Source organism: Equus asinus, chromosome 10, assembly GCF_041296235.1.
Source record: "Equus asinus isolate D_3611 breed Donkey chromosome 10, EquAss-T2T_v2, whole genome shotgun sequence".
In the NCBI taxonomy this organism is placed as follows: Eukaryota; Metazoa; Chordata; class Mammalia; order Perissodactyla; family Equidae; genus Equus; species Equus asinus.
Genome location: NC_091799.1, coordinates 70027212 through 70041967, shown reverse-complemented (window position 1 = coordinate 70041967; position 14756 = coordinate 70027212). Strand labels below are relative to the sequence as shown.

Sequence of the window (14756 nt, the reverse complement as noted above, 5' to 3'; positions counted from 1 at the left end):
GATGCCCTAGTTCAGTGGGAGAGAGGAGGTTGGAGAGATTTATTTATTATTTTACATGGCTAGTCTCATGATTTCCTTTTAAAATTTACCTACTATTATGTTGAGCCAGATTCTACCATATGGCATTCTTTGATAACACTTTAAGGACAATTTTACTAATTCAGAATAAAACGTTAGATAGAGCCATCATGACCTTGGAAAGAGCAGGGATGCGAACTTGTGACCAAATGCTGTCCTCGGATGTGCTATGTTTGGCCAGGACTTTGATTTTTAAAAAATTTAAATTTAAATGTGTATAATTTGTGCCCTCTCCAGACCCCACCCCCTAATATCTTACGTTCTGCATCCTCAAGCATTTAGGTGAGCTGCCCCATCACTGAAGGCATTTCATTTCCCTATACCTGATTACATAACGCGAGCACCTGGACACAAAACATTAACTTCAACGCTACACATAAACATGAGTATGTGTGTGTGTGTTTAACAACTTTAAATAAACGGTGAAGATTTAGTCACTTTTTAAAATCTTTTTCCCTTTGAAAGCTTCCACAAGCATTCCCAATGTTACCGAGATGAAAACCAACATGAGCCTTGGCTTGACGCTCACAAGGAATGTGGGAACCGGAGGATTTCTTGTGAGTATTGACTTTTCAAATCCTCATTCCCCTCAAGCAAGTGTGAAGTCAGTATCTTCTCACCATCCCTCCTATCAAATCTAATCTTGAGGTTGAAATATTAGAGCGTGCTTTTGGATAAATCATGCTGTGTGGATATCCAGTGTGAACTAACAATCTGATGGTGTGTGGACTTCTTAAGATAGTCAGCAAAACCATGGCCACAGAATGATTTGAGAAAGGGGAGCAAAGGGAACACCAATTCTTTGCCCTTGGAAAGTGTGCTTAGTATTTGTTGATAACGGCCAGATTCCAGGTCTCATTTTTACTTGCTGTAGGAACATTCAACAGAGTTATTGCTAATTCAGAAAGTAAGTTTCAAAGCTAAAAAATGTCTTTGTTTTTAGTCATTTTCTATAGCCATTGGCTAATCTTATGTTATTTAAGGTGTGGCTCAATCTCTTATTTCATGTTAGCGTTTATTCTCATTTAGTTTCTAGAATGCTGTGAAAGACATCACAGATCAGTGAAATAGAATGCCTTATATAACAAGTGATCTGAGGACAATTAATTAGTTAATAACTTACATATCCAAGTGAACTTTCAAGTGGATTAAAGAGTTAATGTAAAAAACTTGAAGAAAGTGGAAATTTTCTGAAATGGGGAAGAATTTCTGAGCTTAGAACTAACAGAAAAAATAATATAGGAAATTGTTGAAAAGATTCGACTATCTAAAAAATAAGATAGGAAATTTTTGAAAAGATTTGACTATATGAAAAATGAAAACCATCACACACCAAAAAAATATTAAAGGCAAATAAACACCCAATCTTATTCAACATTTCCACCAGCTCTTGTAGGTGTATGCTAGTTGTATTGCCCTGCTACCATTGTCTTAGAGAGCGTAATTGAACCTTCCATTAGCTATCTGTACTCTTGGCCTGCTAACTTAAAAGCTCCTGTGTATAACTGCATTATTCTAAAAATGTAATCAGTTTTGAACAATGTCATTCTACTTTCACTAATAGATATTAGTATTCAGACAGACTTTGGTACCACTAAGTAAATCAACTATTGCTTATAATAGGTGCTCCATCAGTGCATAAATGAATATTGCAGTGAATCTTCATGGTTTATGATATTCCAAAGTCTTTATTATAGGGTTGCTTTCACCTTTTTTTATTTGTTTTTAAGGTTGAATAGATTTAGAAAGAGGAACATATTGAGATATACAGATTACAGAATGTGCTTCAAAAGTTTTAATCAGTAACTTCAGGTAAAGTGAAACAAATTTCCAAGAGAATTTGAGAGGTTAATTTAGCAATCAATGTAGCAAGCAGAGAGGGAGGGAGGAGGGGAGAGAAAAGAAAAAGAAAGAAGAAAGAAAAAAGCGAAAGTTTCCTTTACATACCTAAAAGGTCAACATCTTAAGATACTCTTAAGAATTATGTGGAAAAGACTGACAATCATCACATTTTTTTGAAACTTTTTAAGTTCTGGGCTTAAAGCAGGAATGTAGTTCTGGCATTAACAATTGGCATATTCTAATTTCAAGTTCTTAATGCTGTTTTCCACTGCTTTTAAAACAAAAAAATCTTTTTTGAATACTCTGTGAGTTATTATTCTTCAAGGTGATTAAAAAAACCAACTTGGGGATGGGGATATAGGAATCAATAATTGGTGTCTGTTATTTGGTGAACTACCAATTTTCCCCTAAAAATGAACCAGTTTTATAGGGGGAAAAACTATGCCTTGTTCGTTGAGCGTGAAATATGACTACAGCTGCTTCTCCTCTGAGCTACCAACAATTAAACTGGGTCAAATAAAATACCCTTTTATTCTTCCAATGGCTTTTTTGCAAGTCCACACTTTTGTGCTCAGTTTTAACAATTGATCCACAGCTTTATATTGTGTTAAACTTGGTAGATGTTTTTTAAGATCTTGACTAGACTTCTCTTTGCCAATTTTTTCCTTTTACATCTGGTGATTTTAATACTATTTAATCTAATATTTCCCATGTGAGTGAATCAGGAGTTCTTGTGGGCAAGGAGACAAGTGCCATCCTTGATGACTGAAAGTCTTAGGGAGTGAAAATAGGAATTCTGAAGTCCTCAAAGAAATACTTTATAACAAAATTAAAAACTGGCAGTTCATGAACCTTATTGTGTTTGTTTAGCTCACAGAGTGGTTTTTTTTTTTTTAGCTGAATTTTCACACAAAATTTGCCCTCTCTGACTCTCCTTGAATATTTGTGAGATCTGGTAACACAGGGCCTGGCCTGTTTCACACCAATCAATGGGCAGGAGCCATAGTGGCCTGCTCCTGTATAAGGTGTGGGTTCTTCATGCACCTTACTGTCTATACCTGGCCCCAAGCACTCTTCTTGGTTTCCTGCCTGGCCCTTGGCGATGTGGGTTTATGGTTTCTGCTGAATAGTATAAATAGAAGGGACAGGAAGAGACCTATGTTCAAGAATGACAACGATAATGACGCTGGCCGACAATTATATACTACTTGCTATTTACCTGGCACTGTTCTAAGTGTTTCATACCTATAGACCCATTTTACCTTCACAACTACCTTAAAAGATAGGAGATATGATTATCCTCATTTTACAGATGAAGCACCTGAGAGACAAAAAATGAACCGTGCACTCATTTTTCTCCTGGGTGTTCTCTGAAAGGAAAGTACCCCTTTCCTCTATCTTTGTGGGTGACTTAATGGGCTTCTCCCTACGCTGAAAGCTGTCCCAGACAGTCTCAGTGCCCCTCCTGAGTGGCCTGCCATTGGGCACAGCACGTCGGCCACCTTCTCCCTCACTTCTCTTTGCTCCCATGCACTTTCACGCAAAGCCATTTTTGACTTAGTTTCAAGAGTTGGCAATTCCTAGTATCTGGTAAAAGAACAGAAATGATTTCTGAGTTTCACAAATGGAGAGATAGAGGGCTAACCTTTTCCATGTGTTTTGTCATTGTTCTCATTTCTTTGAAGACATGTGGTCCCCTGTGGGCACAGCAGTGCGGAAGCCAATATTACACAACTGGTGTCTGTTCTGACGTCAGTCCCGATTTTCAGCTCTTGGCCAGCTTTTCACCTGCAGCTCAGAGTAAGTGACGAATGTGCAGAAGGTCTGAGCAGTGCCTCACAGAAAAGGAGGGGAAAAATTTATCAACAAGTGCCAGTCACCCCCTCAAGTCTATTTTACTGTAAATCTCATTTTTATATGGGTGTGAAGTTTGACTCACCTGTGGAAATCTGTTTCTTTCATCTTTTCCTGTGTAGCCTGCCCTTCCCTCATAGATGTTGTGGTTGTGTGCGATGAATCAAACAGTATTTATCCCTGGGAGGCAGTAAAGAATTTTTTGGAGAAATTTGTACAAGGCCTCGATATAGGCCCCACAAAAACACAGGTATGGATGTCAATAATACCTACACTAACCCATAGCTTGCTTTCTGAGAAAATATTGTTGGATATGAGGTCTTAATTTTTGCATTTGTCGGATCCTCATATTAAATGCATTTAATGGTGATTTGAAAGTTTGTTGAAACTTGTACTACGGTGAGTTATTTTGTCTATACCTTTGCCCAATGCAGGTTGGTATTTGAGCTTAGATTTCTATTTCCGACACAGGCACTGGATGTGGCATATAGCATTTTAATCCTCTTGAGTTGTTTATTTTTCCCTCCTCTAACTCATGAATTTACCAATACATTTTAATATCCAATATGTATTTTTTTGTTATTCACACTTGAACTGATAACGAATTCCTTTTGTTTACTTCTTACTGGTAAAAGAATTATCCTTGAATTTTTAGATTTTTATGTATAAGTCCGTAGACAGCACCATTCTGCCATTTATTATTTTAGACCCTTTCATCATATTCTAGTCCGACCTTCCTTTTTTTACACAGGACAAGTCTTTTCAATAATTTTGTATAACTCTCTATGTTTTAAGGAGTTTTAGTTTGTTTTTCTATCTTTTTGAAGTAGGCAAGGAAAACTCAGGAGCAGAAGCTTCATGCTTCTGTAAAACTGAATAGCATTTATTTTTAAAGTTTGGGGCTTTTTTTCCTTTCTTCCTTGATCTGCCATTTTACAGGTCATTCTGGTTATAGCAGCACCCCGAATGCATGTCAACAGGGACCAGTCCACAGGGTTACCAGTGTATGTTCCTGGGTTGCATCTGATGTTCCAGTGTCCAACATCTCGTAAAAATTGTTGGAACATTTTTCCCTAAATGCTTTGCAGATATCTGTGTTGAAATTTGATTTTCTGCTTTTCTGTAAGGTATCATAAAATATTGTTACATGTTTTCCTCATTGACTTTGCTTTTCAATACCAAAAGGATGTTAGCACCCTCTGAAACTTTGGAGGTTTCACTGTAGCTTTTACCAGAAAATTCTGTCAAATAAGACTAGATATAGCACTGGTTTCTGGAGAGCATCACTGTGAAGGCCCCTCATAAGAGAAGTTTTCATATGTATCTGCTTATTTTCTCTGTCTCTAAATGGATTACCCCCAATAACATGACTTACTGTATTCAAGTCTCTCGTATGGAATTCTTAGCCTTTCTCTTCTTGTCTTCCTAACCCAATGCATCTTCTGCATCTCCAGAGGTGGTTTTGCTCAGTCTCTTTTCTTGCAATCTAAATTTGACCTTTCTGTCAGACCTAATATACCTTATTTCTTTAAACCTTCGATTCAGCCTTTCCTTTTCTCACACAGAAGTTCTGGAGCTGTGTCATGGGAGTCACTACCCTCTTCCTCTCATCTTAGACTTCAAAATCCTCAGAGTCCTTTTCTTTCTCTCAAGTCTTACATCCTATCCTAAGGAAAGGAGTCCAGCAATATCATATTTTTTGCCATCTTCTGGGTGCCTAGTTAATGCCTTTCTAGCAAAATACTTTATTGAATTCAGAAACCCAGGGCTTGCCTTTTCCACCTTCCTTACATGCTGACCTTTATTTCAGAGGCCCTTTCACCACTTTCCTCTTATTGCCATTTCCTGTTCTGGAAACCCCAACTCCTAGGCATAGAGGATGATTTCAGTGCTGAGAACAAGGACATTGACAGAAGTGTCTGACCTTCTCGATCTAAAGGATTAGGGAATGTGCCCAAACATCTTATTCAGAAGTTGTCAAGTCTCTCAGCTCTCTCAAATAAGACTCTTTCTGATGACATTTTCTCTGAAGACCGGTAACTTCCTGCCCCACATGCACATATAGCAACTTTCCTCCAGGGATGCTGAAGTCTGTGATTAAAGGAAATCCAGCAAAATAAATACATCCAAATTGACTGCATTAATTAGAACATTGGTTTTTCTTGTATTCAACTCTAATTCTTTGGTTATTATCTAATTATCCTCAATGATGGATGTTCTCTTCCATCTACGACTACTTATAATTGTTTACATGTTTATATCCATTAGTAATTAGAAAATGTATTTATATCATTTCAATCTTCCTGTTACAAACTTTATTTTAATAGTTATATTAAAATATTATAGGACCATGCTTTAAAATCTACAATTATTGCTCTTGAAAACCAAATTGCACGCAATAGCACATCATCCTACTTATCAACAAGTACTGTTCCTGTACACTGGTGACTTCTAAAAAGGAAGTCACTGCATTGGAAGAAAAATAACTATTCCTAAGAACAAAGTTGGAAATGGTTCCCTTAAGCTATCAGTCCAAGTCTAAATGCACTTTTGATTTTTATTATATTCATTAAATAGAAACGATTTATAACTTAATGACAACCCTTTAATAAACTTCTGCTTTCTTGAAGGTGGGGTTAATTCAATATGCCAATAATCCAAGAGTTGTGTTTAACCTGAACACTTTTAAAACTAAAGCTGAGATGGTTGAAGCGACATCCCAGACATTCCAATTTGGTGGGGACCTCACAAATACCTTCAAAGCAATTCAATATGCGAGGTAAGTTATGATGCTAATAGGCCAATATTTTGAGAAAATAGAAGCACTTATAAGTAAGAAAAAGGAAAGAAAAGACAAAGAAAAATAATATACCTGGTAGCCACACTTAAATCAGAACTAATAAGAGGAAAAGTTTGAGCATTCTGTAACTTGAACACTTTGAGAAGGCAGTGGAAAATGAAATTTAAAAATCTTTGATTTCTAGGAATTTTATGAGATATTACACTATTTTTTAAGATTTTATATGAAGTAAATGAAATGAAATTAAAAGACCTTAGGTTACAACAGTAGGAAATGGGGCAATCTGCAATTATTTGTTAATATTTATCGAGGCCACAGAGGACTTGAGCTAATGGAGCACTTCATGCAAATTAAGAAGGGCCAAAGAACCTTAAATGTTAATGACCTAGGAGTCTGAATTTAATTGAGTGAGTGTATGATCCTTATTACAATCTGAGGCAGTGTGAACTTTACAACTATATAGCTCAGTTTCTCTGTTTTCTCGGCACTGCTGACCTTCATCTGCTGTTTTCATCAGATACCTTTACAAAAATGCTAAACACTCTCCTATTGTTAAAAAATAAATGAGAACAATAAGTTCACCTTCCCTTCACCCTACTTCCTGCCTTTTTCATCTTGTGCATTCTTCCTTCCACTACCATAACTCCTGAAAGAATTGTCTATACTCCTTCACTTCCTTGACGCACATGGCTCTGTGACCCGGTAAATGTGGCCTTCTTAATCACCCAGAAACCCAGGGGTCCTGCCTCAAGCCTCATCCTTTTTAGCTTCCTGAGCATTTTATAATGAGGAGCACACACTGCTATTCCTGCCTCAGTTGCCATGATATCACAAACTTCTAGAATCCCTGCCAACTTTTTGTCAACATTTTTACCTCTTCACTGGCTCCTTTTCCCATTTTTTCTTCACAAAACAGAGCCATTTTTTTTTTTTATCACCCTTTTCTCTTAAGCATTGTATCCACTCTCGTGGCATCAGCGTCAGCCCTATGTGGGTTACCCCATTGCTGTGTTGTCAGCCCTGAACTCGCTCCCGGAATTCACAGAGGCATCCAGCTGATGCTGATTATCTTCATTTGGAGTGCTGGCTCACTTATCAAATTCAGTACATCCTAAACTGGCCTTGTTCTTTTCCTTACCCATCCTCATGATTTTGCCATTTTGAGTCACGTCACCACCTTTTTTTTTTTTTTTTTTTTTATTAATGTTATGATGGATTACAAGCTTGTGAAATTTCAGTTGTACATTTTTGTTAGTCATGTTGTGGGTACACCACTTCCCCCTCCGTACCCTCCCCCCACCCCCCCTTTTCCCTGGTAACCACCGATCAGATCTCCTTCTCAGTATACTAATTTCCACCTATGAGTGGAGTCATATAGAGTTCGTCTTTCTCTGACTGACTTATTTCGCTTAACATAAGGCCCTCGAGGTCCATCCACATTGTTGTGAATGGGCCAATTTCGTCTTTTTTTATGGCTGAGTAGTATTCCATTGTGTATATATACCACATCTTCTTTATCCAATCATCAGTTTCTGGGCATGTAGGCTGGTTCCACGTCTTGGCTATTGTAAATAATGCTGCGATGAACATAGGGGTGCAAGGGACTCTTGAGATATCTGATATCAGGTTCTTAGGATAGATACCCAGTAATGGGATGGCTGGGTCATAGGGTATTTCTATTTTTAACTTTTTGAGAAATCTCCATACTGTTTTCCATAGTGGCTGTACCAGTTTGCATTCCCACCAACAGTGTATGAGGGTTCCTCTTTCTCCACAACTTCTCCAACATTTGTCGCTCTTGGTTTTGGATGTTTTTGCCAATCTAACGGGGGTAAGGTGATATCTTAGTGTAGTTTTGATTTGCATTTCCCTGATGATTAGCGATGATGAACATCTTTTCATGTGTCTATTGGCCATATTCATATCTTCTTTTGAGAAATGTCTGTTCATGTCCTCTGCCCATTTTTTGATCGGGTTGTTTGTTTTTTTGTTGTTAAGCAGTGTGAGTTCTTTGTATATTATGGAGATTAACCCTTTGTCGGATAAGTGGCTTGTAAATATTTTTTCCCAATTAGTGAGCTGTTTTTTTGTTTCAATTCTGTTTTCCCTTGCCTTGAAGAAGCTCTTTAGTCTGATGAAGTCCCATTTGTTTATTCTTTCTATTGTTTCCCTCAACTGAGGAGTTACAGTGTCCGAAAAGATTCTTTTGAAACTGATGTCAAAGAGTGTACTGCCTATATTCTCTTCCAAAAGACTTATTGTCTCAGGCCTAATCTTTAGGTCTTTGATCCATTTTGAGTTTATTTTGGTGTGTGGTGAAAAAGAATGGTCAATTTTCAATCTTTTGCATGTGGCTGTCCAGTTTTCCCAGCACCATTTGTTGAAGAGACTTTCTTTTCTCCATTGTAGGCCCTCTGCTCCTTTGTCGAATATTAGCTGTCCATAGATGTGTGGTTTTATCTCTGGGCTTTCAATTCTGTTCCATTGATCTGTGGACCTGTTTTTGTACCAGTAGCATGCTGTTTTGATCACTGTAGCTTTGTAGTATGTTTTGAAATCGGGGATTGTGATTCTGCCGGCTTTGTTTTTCTTGCTCAGGATTGCTTTAGCAATTCGTGGTCTTTTGTTCCCCCATATGAATTTTAGGATTGTTTGTTCAATTTCTGTGAAGAATGTTCTTGGGATTCTGATTGGGATAGCATTGAATCTGTATATTGCTTTAGGTAGTATGGACATTTTAACTATGTTTATTCTTCCAATCCATGTGCAAGGAATGTTTTTCCATCTCTTTATGTCATCGCCTATTTCTTTCAAGAAAGTCTTGTAGTTTTCATTGTATAGATCCTTCACTTCCTTGGTTAAGTTTATCCCAAGGTATTTTATTCTTTTCGTTGCGATTGTGAATGGGATAGAGTTCTTGAGTTCTTTTTCTGTTAGTTTATTGTTAGTGTATAGAAATGCTACTGATTTATGCACGTTAATTTTATACCCTGCTACCTTGCTGTAGTTGTTGATTATTTCTAATAGTTTTTCTGTGGATTCTTTGGGGTTTTCTATGTATAAGATCATGTCGTCTGCAAACAACGCGAGTTTTACTTCTTCGTTACCTATTTGGATTCCTTTTATTTTTTTTTCCTGCCGAATTGCTCTGGCCAGCACCTCCAGTACTATGTTGAATAGGAGTGGTGAAAGTGGGCACCCTTGTCTTGTTCCTGTCCTCAGAGGGATGGCTTTCAGCTTTTGTCCATTGAGTATGATGTTGGCTGTGGGTCTATCATATATGGCCTTTATTATGTTGAGGTACTTTCCTTCTATACCCATTTTACTGAGGGTTTTTATCATAAATGGGTGTTGGATCTTGTCGAATGCTTTCTCTGCGTCTATTGAGATGATCATGTGGTTTTTGTTTTTCATTTTGTTGATGTAGTGTATCACGTTGATTGACTTGCGGATGTTGAACCATCCCTGTGTCCCTGGTATAAATCCCACTTGATCCTGGTGTATAATCTTTTTGATGTATTGCTGTAATCGGTTTGCCAAAATTTTGTTGAGGATTTTTGCATCTATGTTCATCAGTGATATCGGCCTGTAGTTCTCCTTCTTTGTGTTGTCCTTGTCAGGTTTGGGGATCAGAGTGATGTTGGCTTCATAGAATGTGTTAGGGAGTTCTCCATCTTTCTCAATTTTCTGGAACAGTTTGAGGAGAATAGGTATTAAGTCTTCTTTGAATGTTTGGTAGAATTCTCCAGAGAAGCCGTCTGGTCCTGGACTCTTGTTTTTGGGGAGGTTTTTGATTACCGTTTCTATTTCCTTACTTGTGATTGGTCTATTCAGATTCTCCATTTCTTCCTGATTCAGTCTGGGGAGATTGTAGGAGTCTAGGAATTTGTCCATTTCTTCCAAGTTGTTCAATTTGTTGGCATATAGTTTTTCATAGTATTCTCTTATGATCTCTTGTATTTCATTGGTATCTGTTGTGATTTCTCCTCTCTCATTCCTGATTTTATTAATTTGCGCTTTCTCTCTTCTTTTCTTGGTGAGTCTGGCTAGGGGTTTGTCAATTTTGTTAATTCTTTCGAAGAACCAACTCTTTGTTTCATTGATCCTTTCTATTGTCTTTTTTGTTTCAATATCATTTATTTCTGCTCTTATTTTTATTATTTCCCTCCTTCTACTGTCTCTGGGCTTTGTTTGTTCTTCTTTTTCTAGTTCCGTTAGGTGTCGTTTGAGGTTGCTTACATGAGCTTTTTCTTGTTTAGTGAGGTGAGCCTGTATTGCGATGAGTTTCCCTCTTAGGACTGCTTTTGCTGCATCCCAAATGATTTGGTATGTCGTGTTCTCATTTTCATTTGTCTCCAGATAATATTTGATTTCTTCTTTAATTTCTTCAATGATCCATTGTTTGTTGAGAAGCGTGTTGTTTAGTCTCCACATTTTTGCACCTTTCTCTGCTTTTTTCTTGTAGTTGATTTCTAGTTTAATAGCGTTATGATCAGAAAAGATGCTTGATATTATTTCAACTCTCTTGTATTTATTGATGTTTGCTTTGGTTCCCAAAATATGGTCAATCCTTGAGAATGTTCCATGTGCACTTGAGAAGAATGTGTAACCTGCTGTTTTTGGATGAAGTGTTCTATATATATCTATTAAGTCCATCTGGTCTAATTTTTCATTTAATTCTATTATTTCCTTGTTGATTTTCTGTCTGGATGTTCTGTCCATTGGTGTTAATGGTGTGTTGAGGTCCCCTACTATTATTGTATTGTTGTTGATGTCTTCTTTTAGTTCTATTAAGAGTTGCTTTACAAATTTTGGTGCTCCTGTGTTGGGTGCGTATATATTTATAAGTGTTATGTCTTCTTGGTGGAGAGTCCCTTTTATCATTATATACTGTCCCTCTTTATCTTTCTTTATCTGTTTTGCTTTGAAATCTACCTTGTCTGATATTAGTATAGCGACACCTGCTTTCTTTTGTTCATTATTAGCTTGGAGTATTGTTCTCCATCCCTTCACTCTGAGTCTGTGTTTGTCTTTGGGGCTGAGGTGTGTTTCCTGGAGGCAGCATATTGTTGGATCTTGTTCTTTGATCCATCCTGCCACTCTGTGTCTTTTGATTGGGGAGTTCAGTCCATTTACATTTAGAGTGATTATTGAGACGTGGGGGCCTACCACTCCCATTTTGTGTCTTGTTTTCCGGTTTTCTTCAGTTTCCTTTGTTTCTCGTCCCATGGTTTAATCTGTTCTGATGTAGAGCTGCTACTCTCTGTTGTTGTCCTTCTACTTATCTCCTCTGCTCTTGGTTTTGTAGCCCCTTTCCTTTTTTGGATTTTTCAGGAATGAGGGTTTTCCTGAGGATTTCCTGAAGAGGAGGTTTTGTGGCAATGAACTCCCTTAATTTTTGTTTATCTGGGAAAGTTTTTATTTCTCCATCGTATTTGAAGGATATTTTCGCTGGGTAGAGAATTCTCGGCTGTAGATTTTTGTCCTTCAGATTTTTGAATATATCATTCCACTCTCTTCTAGCCTGTAAAGTTTCTGCTGAGAAATCTGCTGATAGCCTGATGGGGGTTCCTTTGTAGGTTAGTTTCTTTTGCCTGGCTGTCCTTAATATTTTCTCCTTGTCGTTGACTTTTGCTAGCTTCACTACTATATGCCGTGGAGTTGGTCTTCTTGCATTGATAAAGTTTGGAGATCTATTGGCTTCTGTCACCTGAAGATCCATCTCCCTCACCAGATTTGGGAAGTTCTCAGCCATTATTTCTTTGAATAGGTTTTCTGCCCCTTTCTCCTTCTCTTCTCCCTCTGGTATACCTATAATCCTTACGTTGCATCTCCTAATTGTGTCTGATAATTCTCGGAGAGTTTCTTCATATCTTTTAAGTCTTGCTTCTCTCTCCTCCTCTGCCTGCAACAATTCTATATTGCCATCTTCCAAATTGCTAATTCTTTCCTCCATATTATCGGCCCTACTGTTCAGAGCATCTAGATTTTTCTTAATCTCCTCTATTGTGTTCTTCATTTCCAATATTTCTGTTTGGTTCTTCTTTATCGTATCAAACTCTTTTGTGACATAGCTCCTGAACTCGTTGAGTTGTCGGTCAGAATTCTCTCTTAACTCATTGAGAATCTTAATGATGGCTGTTTTGAAGTCATCGTCATTTAGGTTATATATCTCATTTTCTTTGGGATTGTTTTCTGTGTATTTGTTGCTTTCTTTCTGTTCTGGAGATTTAATGTATTTTTTCATATTGCTTGATGTTGTTGATTTGTGCCTCCGCATGGAGATAGAGTTTAGTTGCTCCTTTCACTTGTTTCAGCTGCTGCGGTGGGGGGAGCAGCTGTTTATACTTCACCAATCAGGAACCCTGTCCGTAGTTGCTAACTGGGCCTGGGCCCCTCTTCGTAGCCACAGTGGCCCTTTGGATTCCCTCCTCTGCCGTGGGGGCCGTCACAGGGGGGCTTCAGGCTGCAGGTGCCTACTGTTGCAGCCCACCTAGATGTGCTCTCTCCTTGGGGTCTGCAACGGTGTTATGGGCTTTTCCAGCGGCCAGGGGTGGGATCACGTCACCACCTTTTTGCCCAGTCACTCGGGGTAAAAACTTGATGATTTTCTTTGTTCTTTCTGCTCCTTCTTAGATCACACATCTGGTCATTCACCACATCCTGTCATTTCTATTTCTGAATTCCCTGTTATATCTGTCCCTCCTTTTTTCTGGGTATGTATTCCAGTTGCCACTTCTATCAACTAGTTACGCTCCGTATTTGTCTCAAAAGCAGATTTCCTACAAGAGAAGATATGGTTGATTTGGTTAATCTTTATTATCCCTATTAAGATGTCCTTTTGGGTGAAGCTGTCTCATAGGCTGCTGGCCAGTCAATACGTCAGCTGCCAGTAGGCGGAGTCCCCTTCCTGGTCCAGTAAACTAGACCTAGGGGAAGAGTAAGTTGACATAGCAAGTCGCAGAGGATTTAGAAACTGCAGAGGGCCTGTATTTTCAGCAGTGAATATAGGTGTGGCATTTTTCCCTGGAAGGAGCCTGGGGCCTGGCAAGCTTTCTTCTCGAGGACAATAGCTACTGTTAAGATGGGACTTGCATGGCTTTCATCATCTTTTCAAACTTTGGTTTTCTCCCTGTGCCAGCATCTCTTTCTTACCACTATTTCCCACGCTAACAGGAATCTTTCCAGTATTAGGAGAATCACCTAACTTCTTCCTCACACCTTCCAGAATGTAATTACTTCTATTTCTTTCTTTCTTTCTTTCTTTTTGATCTGTTTCTTTGCGACATCAAATAGAATTCTGACACTCTTTCAGTAAATATTGCCATATTCCATTCATCTTATTTCACTGAGTGCCTATGGTTGCAATTTATTTTTCCAAGACCTGAAGGTAATCAAAACTCAGTGATTACCTTCACAGTTTCTACCCTCAGCAACCTTCTCATCACATGAGCTCTACCATAAGTCATAAAGAGTATAATTCACTCAAAAGGTATTTGATGTGAGTTCTGTAATTCAAATTTATCTGGATGAGAAATATGAAAATTTTTTTTGTATTTCTTTGTTCTACTATATAGAATGCAGAAAAGTTGTAGGAAATAAAATGATACTCTCGGTTTTAAACACGTTGAATTTAAAGTGCCCGTTACACGTTCAGGTGAAAATATCCAGCAAGCATTGAACACATCAATTTGAAGATGAGAGGGATGAAATGGAAACAGATATACACTTTAAGGTGTCATCATATAGAAGGTAGTTAATCCAAAGGAGTGGATGACATTTCCCGAAAAGAATATGCAACAAGAGAATCCAATAGAAGAAAAAGTTGTCGGACAACTGGCTAACCATCTAGAAACAAAATAAGGCTGAATCCCTGCTTAACTCCTTGAATAAAAATAAATTTCAACTGGACCAAAAATTTAAATCTAAGAAAATGAAACTATTAAAGGACTAGGAGAAAACTTGGGTGATTAAAGAAAAAACTCTTAGAGATGACAAGTCCTTTTAAAATACCATGTCAAATATAAAAGACAAACCAAAAAAGTTAATGGATTTGATTATATCAAAATGTAAAATTTCTGTGCAGAAGTAATACTACTAAATTCAAAAGATGATTAATGAACTAAGGGAATTATTTACAATATTTATGACAAAGGATAATTTTCTTTATTAACAAAGAAAT

At 37.7% G+C, this 14756-nt stretch overlaps 1 protein-coding gene across 1 annotated transcript in view; it reads left to right on the top strand.

The window, feature by feature from the left end:
* Nucleotides 1-14756, top strand: part of ITGA2 (integrin subunit alpha 2) — a 98953-nt gene that overhangs the window by 41130 nt on the left and 43067 nt on the right. The window contains exons 4-7 of the mRNA XM_044771413.2: nucleotides 544-635; nucleotides 3606-3720; nucleotides 3897-4024; nucleotides 6405-6553. Coding sequence (XP_044627348.2) covers nucleotides 544-635; nucleotides 3606-3720; nucleotides 3897-4024; nucleotides 6405-6553 — 484 coding nt within the window. The remainder of the gene's footprint in view (nucleotides 1-543; nucleotides 636-3605; nucleotides 3721-3896; nucleotides 4025-6404; nucleotides 6554-14756) is intronic.